Source organism: Malassezia japonica, chromosome 1, assembly GCF_029542785.1.
Source record: "Malassezia japonica chromosome 1, complete sequence".
Classification (NCBI taxonomy): domain Eukaryota; kingdom Fungi; phylum Basidiomycota; class Malasseziomycetes; order Malasseziales; family Malasseziaceae; genus Malassezia; species Malassezia japonica.
In genome coordinates, this window is record NC_083370.1 from 1,954,031 (window position 1) to 1,971,869 (window position 17,839).

The 17,839-nt window shown below is 62.8% G+C and overlaps 10 protein-coding genes across 10 annotated transcripts; 7 read left to right on the top strand and 3 right to left on the bottom strand.

The window, feature by feature from the left end:
- Positions 1-3: 3 nt before the first annotated feature.
- MJAP1_001048 (uncharacterized protein) lies at positions 4-675 on the bottom strand (the record flags this gene model as incomplete). Its single annotated transcript, XM_060265014.1, has 1 exon — positions 4-675. One exon carries the CDS (start codon positions 673-675, stop codon positions 4-6), a length of 672 nt encoding a protein of 223 aa, XP_060120997.1.
- A 223-nt stretch (positions 676-898) lies between these two features.
- Positions 899-2,237, top strand: TIF5 (eukaryotic translation initiation factor 5; the record flags this gene model as incomplete). The annotated part of the gene is made up of 2 exons (XM_060265015.1): positions 899-1,055; positions 1,078-2,237. 2 exons carry the CDS (start codon positions 899-901, stop codon positions 2,235-2,237), a joined length of 1,317 nt encoding a protein of 438 aa, XP_060120998.1.
- A 29-nt stretch (positions 2,238-2,266) lies between these two features.
- Positions 2,267-3,027, top strand: trs31 (Trafficking protein particle complex subunit 31; the record flags this gene model as incomplete). The annotated part of the gene is made up of 3 exons (XM_060265016.1): positions 2,267-2,741; positions 2,764-2,888; positions 2,911-3,027. 3 exons carry the CDS (start codon positions 2,267-2,269, stop codon positions 3,025-3,027), a joined length of 717 nt encoding a protein of 238 aa, XP_060120999.1.
- A 13-nt stretch (positions 3,028-3,040) lies between these two features.
- IRE1 (non-specific serine/threonine protein kinase) lies at positions 3,041-6,226 on the bottom strand (the record flags this gene model as incomplete). The annotated part of the gene is made up of 1 exon (XM_060265017.1): positions 3,041-6,226. One exon carries the CDS (start codon positions 6,224-6,226, stop codon positions 3,041-3,043), a length of 3,186 nt encoding a protein of 1,061 aa, XP_060121000.1.
- A 51-nt stretch (positions 6,227-6,277) lies between these two features.
- On the top strand, positions 6,278-7,289 carry GET3 (arsenite-transporting ATPase; the record flags this gene model as incomplete). The annotated part of the gene is made up of 2 exons (XM_060265018.1): positions 6,278-6,584; positions 6,607-7,289. The coding sequence occupies 2 exons, from the start codon at positions 6,278-6,280 to the stop codon at positions 7,287-7,289; spliced, it is 990 nt and encodes a 329-aa protein (XP_060121001.1).
- Positions 7,290-7,335: 46 nt separating this feature from the next.
- On the bottom strand, positions 7,336-7,934 carry naa20 (N-terminal methionine N(alpha)-acetyltransferase NatB; the record flags this gene model as incomplete). The annotated part of the gene is made up of 3 exons (XM_060265019.1): positions 7,336-7,351; positions 7,377-7,431; positions 7,454-7,934. 3 exons carry the CDS (start codon positions 7,932-7,934, stop codon positions 7,336-7,338), a joined length of 552 nt encoding a protein of 183 aa, XP_060121002.1.
- A 44-nt stretch (positions 7,935-7,978) lies between these two features.
- MJAP1_001054 (uncharacterized protein) lies at positions 7,979-9,479 on the top strand (the record flags this gene model as incomplete). Its single annotated transcript, XM_060265020.1, has 2 exons — positions 7,979-8,943; positions 8,966-9,479. 2 exons carry the CDS (start codon positions 7,979-7,981, stop codon positions 9,477-9,479), a joined length of 1,479 nt encoding a protein of 492 aa, XP_060121003.1.
- Positions 9,480-9,530: 51 nt separating this feature from the next.
- On the top strand, positions 9,531-11,742 carry CDC45 (DNA replication initiation factor cdc45; the record flags this gene model as incomplete). Its single annotated transcript, XM_060265021.1, has 2 exons — positions 9,531-9,842; positions 9,865-11,742. The coding sequence occupies 2 exons, from the start codon at positions 9,531-9,533 to the stop codon at positions 11,740-11,742; spliced, it is 2,190 nt and encodes a 729-aa protein (XP_060121004.1).
- Positions 11,743-12,311: 569 nt separating this feature from the next.
- Positions 12,312-16,612, top strand: STH1 (RSC chromatin remodeling complex ATPase component; the record flags this gene model as incomplete). The annotated part of the gene is made up of 2 exons (XM_060265022.1): positions 12,312-12,344; positions 12,368-16,612. The coding sequence occupies 2 exons, from the start codon at positions 12,312-12,314 to the stop codon at positions 16,610-16,612; spliced, it is 4,278 nt and encodes a 1,425-aa protein (XP_060121005.1).
- A 255-nt stretch (positions 16,613-16,867) lies between these two features.
- Positions 16,868-17,604, top strand: MJAP1_001057 (uncharacterized protein; the record flags this gene model as incomplete). Its single annotated transcript, XM_060265023.1, has 3 exons — positions 16,868-16,950; positions 16,985-17,455; positions 17,505-17,604. The coding sequence occupies 3 exons, from the start codon at positions 16,868-16,870 to the stop codon at positions 17,602-17,604; spliced, it is 654 nt and encodes a 217-aa protein (XP_060121006.1).
- Between the last annotated feature and the right edge of the window lie 235 nt (positions 17,605-17,839).

Genomic DNA, 17,839 nt, shown 5'->3' on the forward strand with positions numbered 1-17,839 from the left:
GGCTTAGGACCTCTGGCTGCTCTGCAGCGTATCGACCATCTCGCGGAACTGTGCAATGACCTCGGCCTCTTTCTTTGCGCGCTCTTCCGCCTGCTGCCGTAGATGACTGCGCTTGTCTTCTGCAGAGTATACCTGGCTCTCTTTGCGCTGGCGCACGGCGTCCATCGTGTCGTGTCGTGCTCCACTCATGACGTAGCCCGCTTTTTCGAGCGAGGCAATCTTGTCGCCCTCGTATCCAACCTCGCCGCGCCGCGGAATGCGCTTTCCGTCGCGGACGTACGCGGCCATCGCGGCGCCTTCGCCGGGCAAGAGACGATCGCCGTACAAAGGCGCGTCGTCCGGCATGGCCAGCGGCTGCGGGCCGATCTCTTCGTCGTGCGCTGTGTCTGGCGAGTGCGTGCGCCGGCGTGGCGACGCCTCCTTGCTCTGCGACCGTGAGCGGTGCCGGTGCCGGTGGTGCCGGTGGTGGCGGTGGTGTTTGTGACGGTGGTGCCGAGCACGGTCCTCGTCCTGCGCACGGTGCTCGTGTTTCTCGTCCTCGCTGTCCGACAGCGAGCGGGGCGGCGACGGGGGCCACACTACATAACTCCCTTGCTCTCGCAGGCGTATCCTCTCCTCGACACGCTCCTTCGCGCGTTCGTCGCCCGCCGCCTGGGCGCCGGTCGTGCTCGCCATACGCTGCGGCCAAGCGTTGCACGTGACTGTACGAAGTTGCGTCGGCGTCGGCGTGTCGTAACGCTTGGACAACCGTTGCGTGCTGTGCTGAACCGAGATCTGCGCAGCTGTTTGATGATACATTCCCGAACCATTCTAGCTTTACTATCGACGCCTTCGCCGATTACCCGACGTACCAAGCCCCCCTTTTAAACATTGTACGTGGCGGGACTAACGCAGCACGATGACGATTGTGAACATCCGCCGTGACGTAGACGACAAGTTCTACCGCTACCGCATGCCTCTGCTGGAGATCAAGATCGAGGGAAGGGGTAATGGTATCAAGACGGTGGTGCCCAACATGTCCGACATCGCCCGCGCTTTGAGCCGCCCCCCGTCGTGTACGTCGTGTGACTGACTCAGACCCCACCAAGTACTTTGGCTGCGAGCTCGGCGCGCAGACCGTGATTGATGAAAAGGGCGACCGTTACATTGTGAATGGTGCTCACGATGCGAACCGCCTGCGCGAGCTCCTCGATGGCTTCATCGACAAGTTTGTCCTGTGCGGCGAATGCAAGAACCCCGAGACGGATCTCAAGATCCGCGACGGCGACATTCTGCGCGACTGCAAGGCGTGCGGTAAGCGCACCTATGTCGACATGCGCCACAAGCTGACGACCTTTATCAGCAAGAACCCTCCGCCGAAGCGCGCCAAGGGCACCAAGGGCGCCGGCGCCGCCTCGGGCCAGACGGTCGGTGCCGGAGACGAGGGCGAGGACGGCGGGAGCGACGACGAGCTCACGCGCCGCATTGCCGCCGAGGCGCAGAACATCCCGACTGCCGAGCAGCGCGCCGCCGACAAAAACGTCGACGAGGACTGGTCGGTGGACACCTCGGAGGCGGCCGTCGCTGCGCGTGTCAAGGCGCTCGAGGGCTCGATGAGCAATGTCCTGTCGATCGATGACGAGGAGGAAGACGATGAGTCTTCGCCCTACTCGCAGCTCGGTACGTGGATCCTCGAGACGCGCGAGGCGGGCAATGCGCTCGGCGCCGCCGAGGTCTACCGCAAGGCGCAGGAGCTCGGCATCGAGAAGAAGCACAAGACGCTCCAGGTACTCTTCCAGGCGCTCTTTGACGACAAGGCGCCGCAGCAGGTCGACCAGTACGCGCCGATGCTCGTCAAGATGGTCACCTCGGAGAAGCACCAAAAGGCCATGCTCGGCGGTATCGAGCGCCTTGCGGGTCTTCAGCATCCCTCGCTTGTTCCGAACGGTGTCCCGAAGCTGCTCATGGGTCTGTACCAGATCGATGTGCTTGACGAGGAAATCGCGCGCCAGTGGGGCACGCACGTCTCGAAGAAGTACGTCGACAAAGAGACCTCGAAGCGCGTGCGCAAGGCCGCTGCTCCTTTCCTCGAGTGGCTTGACCAGGCCGACAGCGACGATGAGGACGACGGCGAGGACGACGACGAGGACGACGGCGAGGATGACGGCGACGAGGATGGCGACGAGGACGAGGACGCGGCCGGCGACGCGGCCGGCGACGCCTACCAAAAAGGCGACAGCGACCTCGACGACTTGTAGGTCTTTTTAGTCATCACCACGCCTGGACCATGGCCGGGGCTTGGCCGCAGGGAACGGCGCCGTGGGCGTCGTCGTATACGCTCGGCGCGCCGCGCCAGGCACATAGCACGGGCACCTATGCACTCCCTGCGTCTGTCGAGGACGTGCGGCCTGCCACAATTCCCGATATCCTCGAGCGGCCGCGCGACAAGACACGCGCCAGCGAAGTGAGCACCAGCGCGCTCCAGTTCCTCTTTGCCGAGATGGTCGCCTACGCACAGCTGCACGTCTCGGGAATCGCCGAGTTTGAGCGGCTGCTGAGCACGATGGGCATGCGGGTGGGCCAGCGCGCGCTGATCCTCCTCGCGCACCGCCGCGAGACGAGCACGAACCCCAAAAAGCCGCGGCGCGAGACGCGCCTCTTGCCCACGCTACTCTGGGTGCACTCGACGCTGTGGAAGGCGGTTTTTGGCATGCAGGCTGATAACCTTGAGCGCAGCACGGAAGAGGGGCGCAGCGACGAATGTAGGTCGTTCTACTGACGCAGACATGATCTCGACCAACGACCCCCTCTTTTCGCGCGGCATCTCGATTCCCAAAGAGATGACGCAGCTGAGTGTCGAGGCGTTTGCGGCCGGCATTGTCGAGGGCGCCCTCGAAGGGCTTGGATTCGTACGTCGCCTACCTCACACAGCCCGCACGCGTCACGGCGCACGGCGTGCCGACGCCCCAGCATCCACACCGTACAACGATCCTCATCAAGCTCGAAAAGAGCGTGATGGAGCGCGAGGCGACGATGGGTGGACCGTAGGTGGTATATAGAGCTATGGCTCATCGTGCTGATAGTAGCTGTGGAACATGGGCTCGCTGCGGAGCATCGGGAGCTGGTCCATCACCTGGTATACATGCAAGAATAGCTGGGGGAAACGGCGCGCAAAGAACTGCAAAAAACCTTCCGGCATAGGGCTCAGCTGCTTCTTCAGCTGAGGCTGCATATCTTGGAAGTGGTGTTTCTTGTTGCGTATGACACGCAGTAGGTCCTGGACGCTCGCCGCGTCGTACTTGCGGAAGCGGCCGACGTCGTCCAGGAACGCACGGTCGAAACGCTTGCGCCAGTCGGCACCGATCACTGCCGCCGCGTCCTTCTCGAGGAGGAGGAGCGCGGCGGCAGGCGGCTCGCGCTCGAGCGTCTCGAAGCGGTCGCTCACATCTTGCAAAAAGCTCAGGCGGCGCTGTGCATTCCAAAAGAAGGGGTGCTGCGCGACACGCTCGGCGGACGGCCGCTGCGCGGCATCGCGCGCAATCATGTTTTGGATGAGCGCTTGGGCCTCGATCGTGTCGTCGCACGTCGCCTCCAGCGCGGAAAGGTCAAAGTGCTGCTGCAAGATATGCATCTCGCGCTCGTACTGCGTCCCGAACGGATGTGCGCCACCCGTGAGCATGTAGAATGCGACACAGCCCAGCGAAAAGATGTCGACGGCGCGCGTCAGTCGCGCGCTCTCGTCCGACTCGGCCGCAAGCGCGGCGCGGTGGCCTTGGAGGACCTCGGGCGCGCGCCAACCCACCGTGCCGCCGGGCTGGTTGACCGACTGCGAAAAGCTGCTCTGCGCCACGCCGTCCATGCGCTTCGAAAGACCAAAGTCGGACAGGAGCATCCGGAGCTTGTTCTGCCCGGTGAGCGTCACGAGGATATTTTGCGGTTTAATGTCGCGGTGCACAATCGAAAGAGAATGCAGATGCTGCAGGCCAGCTGTGATCTGCTTAAACGCATTGCGCGGCTCCAGCAGCGGCGCGTGCGCGGAAAACTCGAGGGGGCGCTCGACGAGGTCCGCAAGGCTCGCAGGGCACTGCTCGAGAGCAATGTACAGAAAGTTGGGTGTCAGCTCCTGGCAAAAGTAGCGGATCACGTTGGGGTGGTTGTCCGCCGACTGCAGGAGCGACACTTCTTTCGACGCCATCTGCACAAAATCGCGCAGGAGACGCTTGACAGCCACGGCGCGGCCCTGGAACGTGCCGCGGAAGACTACCGTACCGCTCGAGCCGTAGCCAAGGACATCGTCCGAGATCTGGAGCGACGAAGGAGGAATCTCGGCGCCACCCGGCGTCGTGAGCGGACCGGGGTGCGGCTCCTGGCTGCTCGAGTCGGGGCGGCGGGGGCCGGGCGACTGCCGCGCAAGCACCGCCGCACCGGCGCGCTTGCCGCGGCGGCGCCGGCGGCGCTTGGGGTCGTCGTCCGACGGCGCAGGCTGCGCCTCGTCGTCCGACTCGGCCTCGGGCGACGGCTCGTCGGCCTTGGCACTCGTCTCGCCCGCCGCCTCGGCGCCGGGCTGGGGAGGCACGGGCTCTTTCGCCGTTGTGTCGCCTGCCTCTGCGCCGTCCTGTGCCTGCTTCGCAGCGAGCTCTTTTTCGTCGCGCTCTTTTTCCTTGGCCCTTTCCTCGCGCTCCTTCTTTGCCTTGGCTTTTTCCTCCTCGTCAAAGCGCAGTGTGTCCGTGTTGAGGATCAAAGGCGTGCGGTCCTTGCGGATCTCGATGATGCCCCGCACAATGACAAAGAGAAGCAGCGCCGCGCCGAGCACGCGCATCAGCAGCAGCCCCGGCGCATCGAGCCAGCCCTTGTCGGCCTCGGCAGGCGGCGCGCCGAGCAGCGGCACGTACTCTCGGAAACCAGGGTCCAGCAGCGGTACGCGGTTCGGGTCAGGGAGGTTCGGCACCTCGTAGCCGCCGACCCACGGCTGGAGCTTGGTATCGGCACCACGTAGCGTGCCTTTGGTGACGGCCGCGGGCGTGGTGAGCTCGACCAGAGGATAGCGTGTGCGCCCCAGGGCATACAGGCTGCCGTCCGGCGACACGCCGACGTACGCCGACGGGGCGAGTGCCGCAACGTCCGGCCGCTGCTGTTCGACGATCTGTGCGAGGATCCCCGGCGGATGCGGCACAATCACGGGCTGCAGGAGCGGCGTGTCGAGCGCCGCTGTCGGCGGCACAAAGATCACGTCAAAGATGTCGACGACCGTCGCATTCAGCGTGCGCTTCCATAGGACTGGGGGCATGGGAGGCACAGCGTGACGGCCCGGCTTTTTCACGTCACGCAGGTCAAAACACACCAGCGAGTTGTCCTCGGGCGCAGCGAGCATGCCCCGCTTGTCGAGCTGTCCCGCGTGTTGTGCCCAGAGCTCGGCCATGTCTTTGTCGGCAGAGTTGGGAGCGTAGACCGAGTAGTGCAAGGTCTGGAGCGCATCCGGCACATTGCGTACGTGCACCGCGAGCGTGTAGTCCGTTCGCCCGATGTACACCCACGGCGACTCGATCGCGTCAAACTCGGCGCTGCGCTCGCCCTGGCGCGCGTGTGCAAACGCGAGCGGCCCCGGGCGGTCGTAGGCGTGTGCGTCCTTTGCGTCAAACACGGTTCCGATCGTGCCGGTAAATACGTTGAGCTCGACAAGGCGTGTGTGCTTTTCTGCGACAAATATGCGCGTGTCGTCGCTGCTCAGCGAGAATGGGCTCATGGCGACGAGCTCAGGGAGAGAAAACGGCATTTTTTCGAGCTGCGGCCGCATTTCGCCGTGCTCAGAGCGCATGCGCAAGACATACAAATCGCCACCCGACGAGGGCTCAACGATATAAATGCCGCTGCCCTGCAGCGCGTGCAGCGCCGCGGGGTCGTCGCCGGCCAGCGCTTCGGCCGCGAGGTCTTCGAGGGACCGCTGCCGCGCGCCGTACGACGACGCAACGAGCGGGTGCAGCAGGTCACTCGTATTTGCCTGCAGGTTCCACAGCGCGGCGCCCGTCGTGCGGTCGATGCCGCTGAGCCCGCCGTCGACAGACGTAGCGAGCACGACATTTGACAGCTCGAGATCCAAGAGGTGTGACGGGTCCGCCGGTAAGCGAGTGTATGGAATACGTAGGTCCTGGTGTGCGAGGTCATGCGCGCTATGCGCGCGCGCGCCGAGCGCTACCACGCTCGCGGCCAGCGCGACAGCGCGCCATGCCCACCGCAGCCGCACGCGCATCGTCGCCCATGCACAGGGGTTCCACGTGTCTGCCACGTGTCTCGTACAACCATGGCGGCGGTCATTGAGGATGCGCAGCCCGCGACGCTGCAGAGCATTGTGGACCAGAAGACGCTAAAGTGGGTCTTTTGTGGTGGTAAGGGTGGTGTCGGCAAGACCACGACGTCGTGCGCGCTTGCGATCCAGCTCGCCAAGGTGCGCGAGAGCGTGCTGCTGATTTCCACCGACCCCGCGCACAACCTGTCCGATGCCTTTGGCCAGAAGTTTGGCCGCGAGGCGGCCAAGGTGAACGGCTTTGACAACCTGAGTGCGATGGAGATCGATCCGACGAGCAGCATGCAGGAGATGATCGAGCAGTGTACGTCACACGACTAACGCAGCCGAGCAACAGGGCGGTGCGATGGCGCCCTTTATGCAGGATCTCGCCTTTGCGATCCCGGGTGTAGACGAGGCGATGGGATTTGCCGAGATCATGAAGCTCGTCAAGTCGATGGAGTACAGTGTGGTGGTGTTTGACACGGCGCCGACCGGCCACACGCTGCGCTTCCTGTCCTTCCCGTCGGTGCTCGAGAAGGCGCTGGCCAAGTTTAGCTCGTTTGGCAAGAGCCTCGGCCCGATGTTCTCGCAGCTGTCTGGCATGATGGGCGGCGGCGCTGGCTCGCAGGAGGACATGTTTGCGAAGCTCGAGTCAATGCGGCAGGTCATCACCGAGGTCAACACGCAGTTCAAAGACGCGTCCAAGACGACCTTTGTGTGTGTGTGCATTGCCGAGTTCCTTTCGCTCTACGAGACGGAGCGCCTGATCCAGGAGCTGACGCAGTACGACATCGACACCCACGCGATTGTCTGCAACCAGCTGCTCTACCCTCCCCCGGGTTCGAGCTGCGAACATTGCCGTGTGCGCAAGGCGATGCAGGAGAAGTACGTCCACGAGATGATGGATCTGTACGCGGAGGACTTTAATGTCGTCAAGGTGCCCCTCCTTACCGAGGAGGTGCGTGGCCCGGCCAAGCTCGAGGCGCTCTCGCAGTATCTCATGACGCCGTACGAGCCGCCTAAGTAGTCTATACGCCAGGATGTACGTAGGGTGGGAAGATGGTCGCCCTGTGTTAGCACACGTACGTACTCGGGCCGCACGACGACATTGCGCCCATTCTTGCGCACCGTCTGCCCCTTGGCGTCGCGGGGAAGCGGCTTGCGCATGTCTGTGTGAGCAGAACGACGTACCGAATCCGTCTTCCATCGCCCCGGGCGCGCTCCCGCGGTAGTATGCATGGACTTTGCGGTAGACAGAGTAGCCCCGCTTCTCGTACATGCCCACCGCCTTTTCGTTCGAGGGACGCACGAACAAATCGACAAAGTACGCGTGGTATACGTGCTCCGAGACCACCTCGAAAAAGTCCATCAGCATCTGTGCGACGCCCAGGCGGCGGTACTCGGGCGCGACGGTGACCGCCGTGACGTGCCCGTGGAGCGTCATCTCCTCCGCAGACGCACGCCCTTTCGCAGGGACACGCCCTTCGGTCTTGCCGAGCACGTAGCCCATCATCCGGTCCGAGTGCGCGGCCACCGCAGAGAGCGCCATGTCCGGCCATTGTGCCAGGTAGTTTAGGTAGAATCCATTGCTATACGTCTCCGTCCAGTTGTCCATATTCACATTGTTGAACGCAAAGAGGTCAGCCGCCGCAAACGGCCGCACGGTCGTCATGCTGGAAAGGGGCCAAATTCGCCCAACCGACTCCTCCACATACCATGGCAGCCGCTCACCGCCGCCTGGCGAACGTCGCGGCGGTGCATGTGCGCAACCTGGAGGTGGACGAGGAGGTGGATGCAGCATCGATCCACGGGGCGCGGCGTGCCTCGACGTCTTTCTCGGCGTACACACCGTCGGTGCGCAGCGCGCATATGATGCAGGAGCACGACAGCGTCGTCTCGTGCTTTGTCTCGCTCCGGCGACCGGGCGGCGTGCCGTTCTATGTCACGCCGCCCTCGGCCGCCGGGCGCCACGCCTCCTGGGGCGAATATACCAGCCCGCCTATCCGGCCGGCAGACGACTTTGCGGCGTGGGCGTGGCCCGCGGACGAGCCGACGCTGCTCGTGGGCCTCTACGCACGCAACCACGGCTCGCGGCCCGAGCCGTGGCAGTGTCTGTGGGAGACCGAGGTCGACCTGCACACGCTCCCGTCGCGCGGGGGGCAGCTCGGCGCGATCGGCGACGCGCGCGACAACGTCGTGTACCTCGGCCTGCACTCGACCGACGACGACGGCCAGCTCGAATACGTCGCCGTGGACGGGCTCGCGACACACGAGCCAGACGTCGAAGAGGCAGGCCGCCGCGCCATGCTCCTGTCGATGGTCGAGACGCAGATGAAGCGCAGCTATACCCTGCCGCAGGCGTGCTCTTTGGTGCACATCCAAGGCGACCTCGCTTCTCTTCAGCAAACGCAGCACGCGCTTGCTGCGCGGTGCGGCGGCGCGCTATCGGACGACACGGCGCTCTGCCGCAAGCGGCGGCAGCTCGAGACTCGGCACGCCGCCAAGGACCTGCGCCGCACGCTGCAGCGCCGCAAGGACGAGCTGAGCGAAGCGCACACCACGCTCGTCCAGACGCGGCTCGCGCTCCAGCAGCGGCGCGAACACCTTGCACACGGGAGCACGCTGCTGCGCGAGACGCAGGCGCGGCGCACAGCCGCCGCATCGTCGGCCGCCGAGCAACGGTACGTACATCATCTAATCCAGGGACCGCCTCGCGGATCTGCAGCGTATGATCCAGCAACACCGCACGCGCCTCATGCGCGAGCTCGAGTTTATCTATCCTATCCAGCTCGAGGATGCGCGCGCGCTGCTCTATTCCATTGCGGGCCTCGCGCTGCCGAACGGCGTGGCGACGACGCACCCCAAATCCGGCGCGCTCGTGCACAAGACGCACCTCGAGGACACGGCGTCGGCGCTCGCGCTTGTTGCGCAGATCGTTCTCCTCGCGAGTACCTACCTGCACACCAGCCTGCACTATTCTCTGCGCGCGATCGGCAGCCGCGCCGTGGTGCAGGATGGGATCAGTGTCATGTCGGGCCCCCGCACCTTTGCGCTGTACGGAAAAGGCACCGAGCCGTACCGCTACGAGTACGGTGTCTTTTTACTCAACAAGGACATTGAGCAGCTGATGATGGCGCACGGCGTGCCGGTGCTGGACCTGCGCAACACGCTGCCGAACGTGAAGAATTTGCTGGTGACGCTCGCCGCCGCCCCATGATACACACCTCCATACCCTCCATAGCCGTGACGCGTCTTGACGCGCTTCTTTATGGTGCTGGTCTGCCGCCCGCGCGAGACGGGCGACGCGCATGTGCGCGCTGCAGGCACACTCGAGTTCGCGGATGCGTACAGACATATATCGCGCGTCTCGCGGCAGCGCGTGCTCGGCGATCCCGGGACGGCGGCGCCGGGCGGCGCGACCGTCTTGATCCTCACCACGCCGCTGGTCGACTCGCTGGCGGCCGCGCGCATCTTTACGCGCCTGCTGGCGGACGACGAGATTGCGTTCCGTGTGGCTCCGGTCAATGGCTACCGTGCGCTGCAGCAGATCCTCGCAGAGGACGTCGAAGGGCACTTGGAGGTAGGTCGCCTTGCTCACCCAGTTGCACACGCTCGTGTTTCTGAATCTAGGCTCGCTGATGCCGCTACCGACGTCGGTGCCACTGCCGCCAAACTGCACGCTGCATGTGCTCGACTCGCACCGTCCGTGGAATTTGAGCAACTTGTTCGCAACCTCGCAGATCAACGACCACATTTATATCTGGGACGACGGCGAGGTCGAGGAAAGGCTCGGGCGCGAGCGCGAGGCCTACGAGATGCTCGAGTTCGACGTCGACTCGGACTCGGAGGAGGAGGATAGCGAGAGCGAAGGCGAGGCGAGTGATGATGCCCAATCGGATACCCCGGCCACCGACCGGCCTGCGAAGCGCGCACGCACCCCGGGCGGCGAGTCGCACACCAAGCGCCGCCTCGACGGCGAGCAACGCAATGTCTACCGTGCAGTCCTGGCCAAGTACTACTCGCGGGGGAGCTGGACAGGGATGAGCGCTGCGCAGATGATGTACCTCCTCGCCGTCTCGCTCGGCCGCGGCGACCGCGACTGCCTCTGGTACGCGGTGCTGGGCCTCACCTCGCAATACATCTCGAATGCGATCCACGCGGGGACCTACGAAGGCTACGCATCCGCACTCGCTTCCGACGTCGTGGCGATGTCCGCGGACGACCCGCGCCCGGCAGAGATCCGAGGCCTGCGCGACGTCAACATGCACGGCGCCGACGACTCCGCCGTGCGCGTCGTGCCAGACGAGCTCCGCTTCACGCTCTATCGCCACTGGAGTCTGGAGACGAGCATGTACCATACCAGCTATGTCGCCGCTAAGCTCGGCATCTGGCGCGAAAAGGGAATCAGCAAGCTGCGTGGCCTGCTCGCCAAGATGGGCCTGTCGCTCGCCAACTGCCGGCAGACGTACGAGCACATGGACCTCGACCTGCGCAACTCGCTCGTGAGCCGCATGGAATCGATTGCGCCAGAGTACGGCTTGACCGACCTCGTCTTTCAGTCCTTTACGCGCTCGTACGGCTTCCGCTCCATGCCGCTCAGCGCGTCAGACGCGGTAGAAGGCATCTCGGCGCTCCTCCAGGCGGCGCACGGCGTGCGCGTCGAGGTGGAAGGCGTGCAGATCGTGCGCACGGACTCGGTCGCGAGTACGCGGTCCGTGGACAATGCGGCGGACCGCGGCGCATCTTCGTACGGCGGGCGCACGCTCTGGAGCCTCAGCGACACCGGCGTGCACGTCGGCGCGCGGGGCATTGACGAGGCGGACAACGACCCCGCCGACGACCGCGACAGCGCAGACTGGGAAAACACCGCGTCGGCTACCTGGGTGCAAAACTTCTTCGAGGCATACCGCGCGATGGACGTGCAGAAAGCGTCGAGTATCCACCTGTTGCAAAAGTCGCTTACGTTGGCCAAAGCGCTCCACCAAGCGATTGTTGCGCAAGGCGTGACGATTATTGTGAAGCAGTCCATCAAGACGCTGCGCTCCTTCCGTCTATCCGTGCTACAAGACGGTCCCCAACTGAACCTATTTGTGCACCCCGACACCCTGACACGCCTCGGCTTTTGGCTGATCGACGCGTTGCGCGACATTGTCAGCGAGCAGGCCGAGCGGCGCGCGGCCGCCAAGCGAAGCAAACGGCGCAGCAAGGACGATGCCGGACAGTCCGAGCAGCACACGCTGCAGTCGCTCCCGTTCGTCCTCGCGGCGCTGGACAAGGCACGCGACGTGTACATCGTCGTCGGCATCGTCGGCGCGCCCGACTACGGCGACGTGGGCCGCAACCGCTTCGGCCTCGCGTTCCAGGAAGCTGCTGCGAGTAGCGGTGCACGCATGCGCAATGACCGCTTCGACTCGAGCGTCCTGGAGGTGAAGCGCGATGATCTATTGGCGTTTGTTGAGGCGCTGCACCTGCAGGCTTAATGCGTAGAAGGAGTCCTGTGCATGCAGGCACGTGGCATAAAATCGTGGTGGTGAACATCATCACGTGAGTAGCTTTTGCACCTTGTGATTGGTGTATTGTTCCGGCCGGGCGGGCCGCGGCTGAGATCAGCGCTGGGTAGTCGGGCCGACTCAACCACGCCCCCTGTTTGCACGCAAGTCGGACATTACGCGCCGAGAGCCAACGCGAGCGCGGCTGAATTCATAGCTGCAAGTTTCGACGCGTCGCGAGACGGTGAGAGCAACACTTGTGGCCTGTCCCGCCCGTATCTATAGGTAACGGACCATCCCGTCCCTCTGCCCTCCCTCCCCCTTCCCATCCAAGCCCCTTTGGCCCTGCCCGTGGAAGCGTACACGCGGCGAATCGCGTATACGTGTAAATGGAGGCAGGTTCTTCCAGTACGGGGAGCACCCCAGCCCCGAAGGGCCCTGAGCGGCCTACGAATCCTTCATCCTTGCCCCAGGGCACGCCAGGTGGCGATGCCCCTTCCTCGGGGCCGACGAGCCTCTTGAGCCAGTTGCCGATTCAGGCGCAACGCCAGCTGGCCGGTATGACCAAGGAGCGCCTGCAGCAGATTGTTTCTGTACGTATCCCGCCTAACACCAGCGCATGCAGCAACTCAAAGCTAGCGGTCAGACCGAGCAATCCAACCAGGAATACGCGTCGCTCGTCCAGACCCTCAAGGCGTTCCAATACTTGCAACAGCTGCGTATGCAGCAGCTCGCGTCACAGCAACCGACCCCACCTGCGGACGCCGCGGCATCGTCCAACGCACCAGGCACCCCTTCGGCAGACGCGGCGCCCAACGCCGCCAACGTGTCGTTTCCGGGCGGCAGCGGCCCAGCGCTTTCGAACGAGCAGCTCTCTACGCTCCGCAACCAGGTTGGCGCGTTTAAGCAGCTCGCACGGAACCAACCGATGCAGGGTCAGCTCCAAAGCACGCTCACTGACGCGCCGAAGCCGGACGCCGAGGCCAAGACCACGCCGCCGACCAGCACCACCGTCACGGCCAAGCTCGCGGACGCGGCCGCCGACTCGCACGCCGCGCTCCTCGCTGCGAACGGCACCGAGGCGCTCAAGTCGTCCGAAACAACGACACCGAAGCCGGCGTCGTCCGACGAGTCGTCCGCCGACGCGCCTCGTGCCGCGACGCCCCAGGACGATCCGTCGAGCTCGGTTTATCCCTATAACGCGTACTTGCATCCCTTTACGCTCCTGGCCAAGCCCAGCACCAAGGGCGGCGACGACCTCGCATCGATGCAGCAGCGACTATTGATTCCGAGTCTGCTGCCGGCTGGCATCGACGCTCGCCTCCTGCTGGAGGAGCGCGACCGCTTTGTGCGTGGGCGCATCCAGCAGCGCATCCGCGAGCTGGAGTCTTTCCCGTCGACCATGGCCCAGGTGCCGACGGCCGACGCGGCTGCGCAGTACAACCAGACTTCGCTGCAGGACCAGCTGAGCGGTGCCGCAGGCCGCGGTCACAACGCCAAGGTCAAGGCGCTGATCGAGCTCAAGTCGCTGCACCTCCTCGAGCGCCAGCAGCAGCTGCGCGAGAAGGTCGTGGCCAGCATGCAGCTTGCCACGACCCTCGGCCTCGACCGCTCTGCATTCCGGCGTGTTCGCAAGCAGGCGCTGCGTGACGCTCGTGTCACAGAGCAGCTCGAGCGCAAGCAGCGCACGGAGCGCGAGCGCAAGGCGAAGCAGCGCCACACGGACTATCTGTCCATGATCTGTGCGCACGGAAAGGACCTCTTGGCTGCTCAGAACAAGGCGTCCGACCAGGCGCGGCGTATCGGCCGCCTGGTGCTCAAGTTCCATGTGGATACAGAGCGCGAGGAGCAAAAGCGTGTGGAGCGCATCGCCAAAGAGCGTCTGAATGCGCTCAAGGCCGACGACGAAGAGGCCTACTTGAAGCTCATTGATACCGCAAAAGATACGCGTATTACGCACCTTCTGCAACAGACCGACGCTTACCTGGACAACCTCGCCCAGGCCGTGCAGGCGCAGCAGAACGACGATGCCCACGCCGACTTTACCGTGGACAAGCGCATGACGGCTGACGACGGACAAGGCGTGGACGAGACGACGTTTGGCGCCGCCCGCCAGGACGACCCCGGCGAAGACACTGGTCGTGTAGACTACTACTCTGTGGCGCATCGCTACTCGGAGAAGATCACGGAGCAGCCCTCAATTCTTGTGGGTGGCAAGCTGAAGGAGTACCAGATGAAGGGTCTGCAGTGGATGGTGTCTTTGTACAACAACCGACTGAACGGTATTCTTGCTGATGAAATGGGTCTCGGCAAGACCATCCAGACCATCTCTCTGATTACCTTCTTGATCGAGTCCAAGAAACAGAACGGACCGTACCTGGTGATTGTGCCGCTCTCCACGTTGACCAACTGGGTGAACGAGTTCAACAAGTGGGCGCCGTCTGTTTCGACGCTCGTGTACAAGGGTACGCCGAGCGTGCGTAAGCAGCTGGCCGCGCAGCTCAAGATGGGCACTTTCCAAGTACTCTTGACCACCTATGAGTATATTATCAAGGAAAAGAACCTCTTGGGCAAGATCAAGTGGACCCACATGATTATTGACGAGGGTCACCGCATGAAGAATACCCAGAGCAAACTCACTGTGACGCTGACGCAATCCTACTCGAGCCGGTACCGTCTCTTGCTGACGGGTACGCCGCTGCAAAACAATCTGCCCGAATTGTGGGCGCTGCTCAACTTTGTGTTGCCCAAGATCTTTAACTCGATCAAGAGCTTCGATGAGTGGTTCAATACACCCTTTGTCAACACCGGCACTGGTGAGAGCAACATGCAGCTCAACGAAGAAGAGGCACTACTCATCATCAAGCGTCTGCACAAGGTCCTGCGTCCCTTTTTGCTGCGCCGTCTTAAGAAGGACGTCGAGAGCGAGCTGCCCGACAAGGTGGAAAAGGTTATCAAGTGCCGCATGAGTGCGCTGCAGGCCAAGCTCTACCAGCAGATGAAGAAGCACAAGATGATTGTGAGCGACATCGGTGGGCCGGGCAAGGGTGCAAAGCCGACAGGTATCCGTGGTCTGCAAAACGCCATCATGCAGCTGCGCAAGATCTGTAACCATCCCTACGCGTTTGAGCAGGTCGAAGCGGCGATCAATCCTACGAAAGAGAACGGCCCCGACCTCTTCCGCGTCGCCGGCAAGTTTGAGCTGCTCGACCGCATCCTTCCGAAGCTCTTTGCTACGGGCCATCGCGTTTTGATTTTCTTCCAGATGACGGCGATCATGGATATTATGGAAGACTTTATGCGTTTCCGTGGCATCAAATATCTCCGTCTCGACGGTTCAACCAAGCCCGATGACCGCTCCGTCCTCCTGCGCGAGTTTAACCAGCCCGACTCGGAGTACGACGTGTTTATTCTCTCTACGCGTGCAGGTGGTCTCGGTCTCAACTTGCAATCTGCAGACACGGTCATTATCTACGACTCGGACTGGAATCCGCACCAGGATCTCCAGGCCCAAGACCGTGCGCACCGTATCGGCCAAAAGGTCGAAGTGCGCATTCTGCGTCTTGTTACGGAGAAATCAGTCGAAGAGACGATTCTGTCGCGTGCTCAGTCCAAGCTTGAAATCAACGGCAAGGTCATCCAGGCCGGCAAGTTCGACAACCAGGCCACGGCGGACGAGCGCGAGCTGCTGCTGCGTGCCATGCTGGAAGCGGACAATGAGGACGAGGACGAGGAGGAGCACGGGGAGCTCAACGACGACGAGCTTAACGAACTCCTGGCGCGTACCAACGACGAAGTCGCGCGCTTCCAGGAAGTCGACCGCGAGCGCCACGCCGACGAAGAAGCCGAGTGGCATGCGCTTGGCAACACGGGCCCCGTGCCCGAGCGCCTGATGCAAGAGAACGAGCTGCCGGAAATGTACCGCCGCGACTTTGACGCGGAGGCGATTGACGGCAGCCAGGAAGAGCAGCCGCTGTCGCGCCGCCGCAACGTGGTGCACTACGACGACGGTCTCACTGAAGATCAGTTCCTCCGTGCTCTCGAGGGCGACCAGGACCTGGGCGACGTCGTGGAGCGCAAGCGCGAGCGTGCCGAGAAGCGCCGCTTGAAGCAGAGTGGCCTCTTGGAGACGGACGTTGACACGTCGGGCGCCGACACGCCCAAGCTTGGCCGCAAGCGCGCCAAGGACGGAAGCAGTGCTACGGACACGCCCGACCCTTCGTCGCCGGGCGAGCTGGCCTCGGGCGAGAAGAAGCGGAAGCTCGGCGGCGCACTCGACGCGATGGCGTCCCCCGCCGAACTTTCGGATGCGCTGAACAAACGCCGCAAGGTGGACGAGAAGAGCGATGCGCTCAAGGCTGCCCTCCAGCAGTGCTACCGCGCGGTGGAGCAATGCGAGGAGGAAGAAACCGGCCGCCAGCGCTGTGTGCTCTTTATCGATATCCCGAAGAAGAGCGAGTACCCCGACTACCATGTGCTTATTCCGCAGCCGATCGCCTTGCGGCAGATCCGCAAGCGTATTGAATCCAAGGCGTACAAATCGCTGGAAGCGTGCAAGAGCGATTTCCATTTGATGTTTAACAATGCTCGGACCTATAATCAAGAGGGTTCGTTGGTTTGGAACGATGCCGAAGAGCTGCAGAAAGTCTTTGACGAGACCTATGAGCAGGTCCAGCAGCAGCTCGAGGCACAAGAGAGCGAGAGCGAGGCACACGACGCTGATTATTCCCAAGGGGAAGTACCTGTATCACTAGAAAGCCCTATGGACGCGGATGAAGGAGAGCCCCAACAGCGTGCGCCGGGCAAGGTGGGCATGAAAATCAAGCTTTCCATGGCCGGCCGCAAGAAGCGCACTCCATAGTCGCGCCATAGCGCAGATTGTATACCAATTGGCCTCGATAGCGTCAGGCACCAATGACGTTTGCGTGCATACTGACTAAGCAAATCACGACGCTGGTTGGGGTTGCCGCAGTGGCAGCGAAATTGCTGGCAAACTCGACTTGACCCGCCCCTCCCCTTTTAGGCGGCGTGCATAGGACCACGTGGTGGACCCTACCGTTGGAGTACGGCAACACGCTTGTGCGCGTTCTGCCTTCTCTTCACACTATCGCGCGTGATGTCTAGCAACACGGAACAGCAGGGTTTCTTCGGTGTGAACCACGAAACCTCGGGTAGCGGTGACGTTACTCCCGGTGGCCAGTACGTATGCGATCAGAGACTGACCATTCCACAGGGTCCACCAGATTGCCCAGACCCCCGTCCTGGAGTCGGGCAACCCCTTCGACAAGGCTTCGATCCCCGCCGAGGCTCGTCAGCAGCAGATCGTCGGTGTCCCCGGTGAGAAGCTCCCTGAGGACAAGAGCAAGGTTCTGCTTGCTCTCGATGGTACCGAGGCTGGTGACAAGGCCTTTGCCTACCTGCTCGAGAACAAGACCATCGCGCCTGGTAGCCACATCTTCTTGACCACCGTCCTGCCGGCCAACGTGCTGGGTGGCCCTTGGGTGTCGGGTCCCCTCTCGATCGACACCAAGAAACAGAACGAGCTTCTCCGCCAGCTGCGTCAGCAGGCTGTTGAGCGCATGGCCCCTTACAAGGCCAAGCTCAAGGAGAAGGGCTACAACGTTACCATGCACGTTCTGCACGGCGACGCCCGCGCCTCGCTGCTCAAGGTCATCAGCTACCACAAGGTCGACCTTGTCCTTATGTACGTATCACGATCCCGTTGCATAAACATGTATACTAACACACCACAGTGGCAAGCGCAACCGCGGCTGGAAGAAGGGTCTTACCAGCGGTACCGTCTCGTCGTACCTGGTCAGCCACTCGCCCGTCCCCGTTCTTGTCATCAAGTAATTATCTTGAACCGTGGACTAGGCTGGGTGTCCTCCGCTCGTGTACTATTCGTTTCTCGCATAGACACACGGGCATTGTTTTTGTGTAGGACTAATTCATCCACCATCTCTATTTGTCGGTCCTATCATCTGCACGATGAAGATTTTGACTAGACTCGCTCGGACCATGGCTTGACACCCCTTGGTGTGCCCCGGGATCGCATCTTGCCCCGATTTCAAGGGTCATCCCAAACACC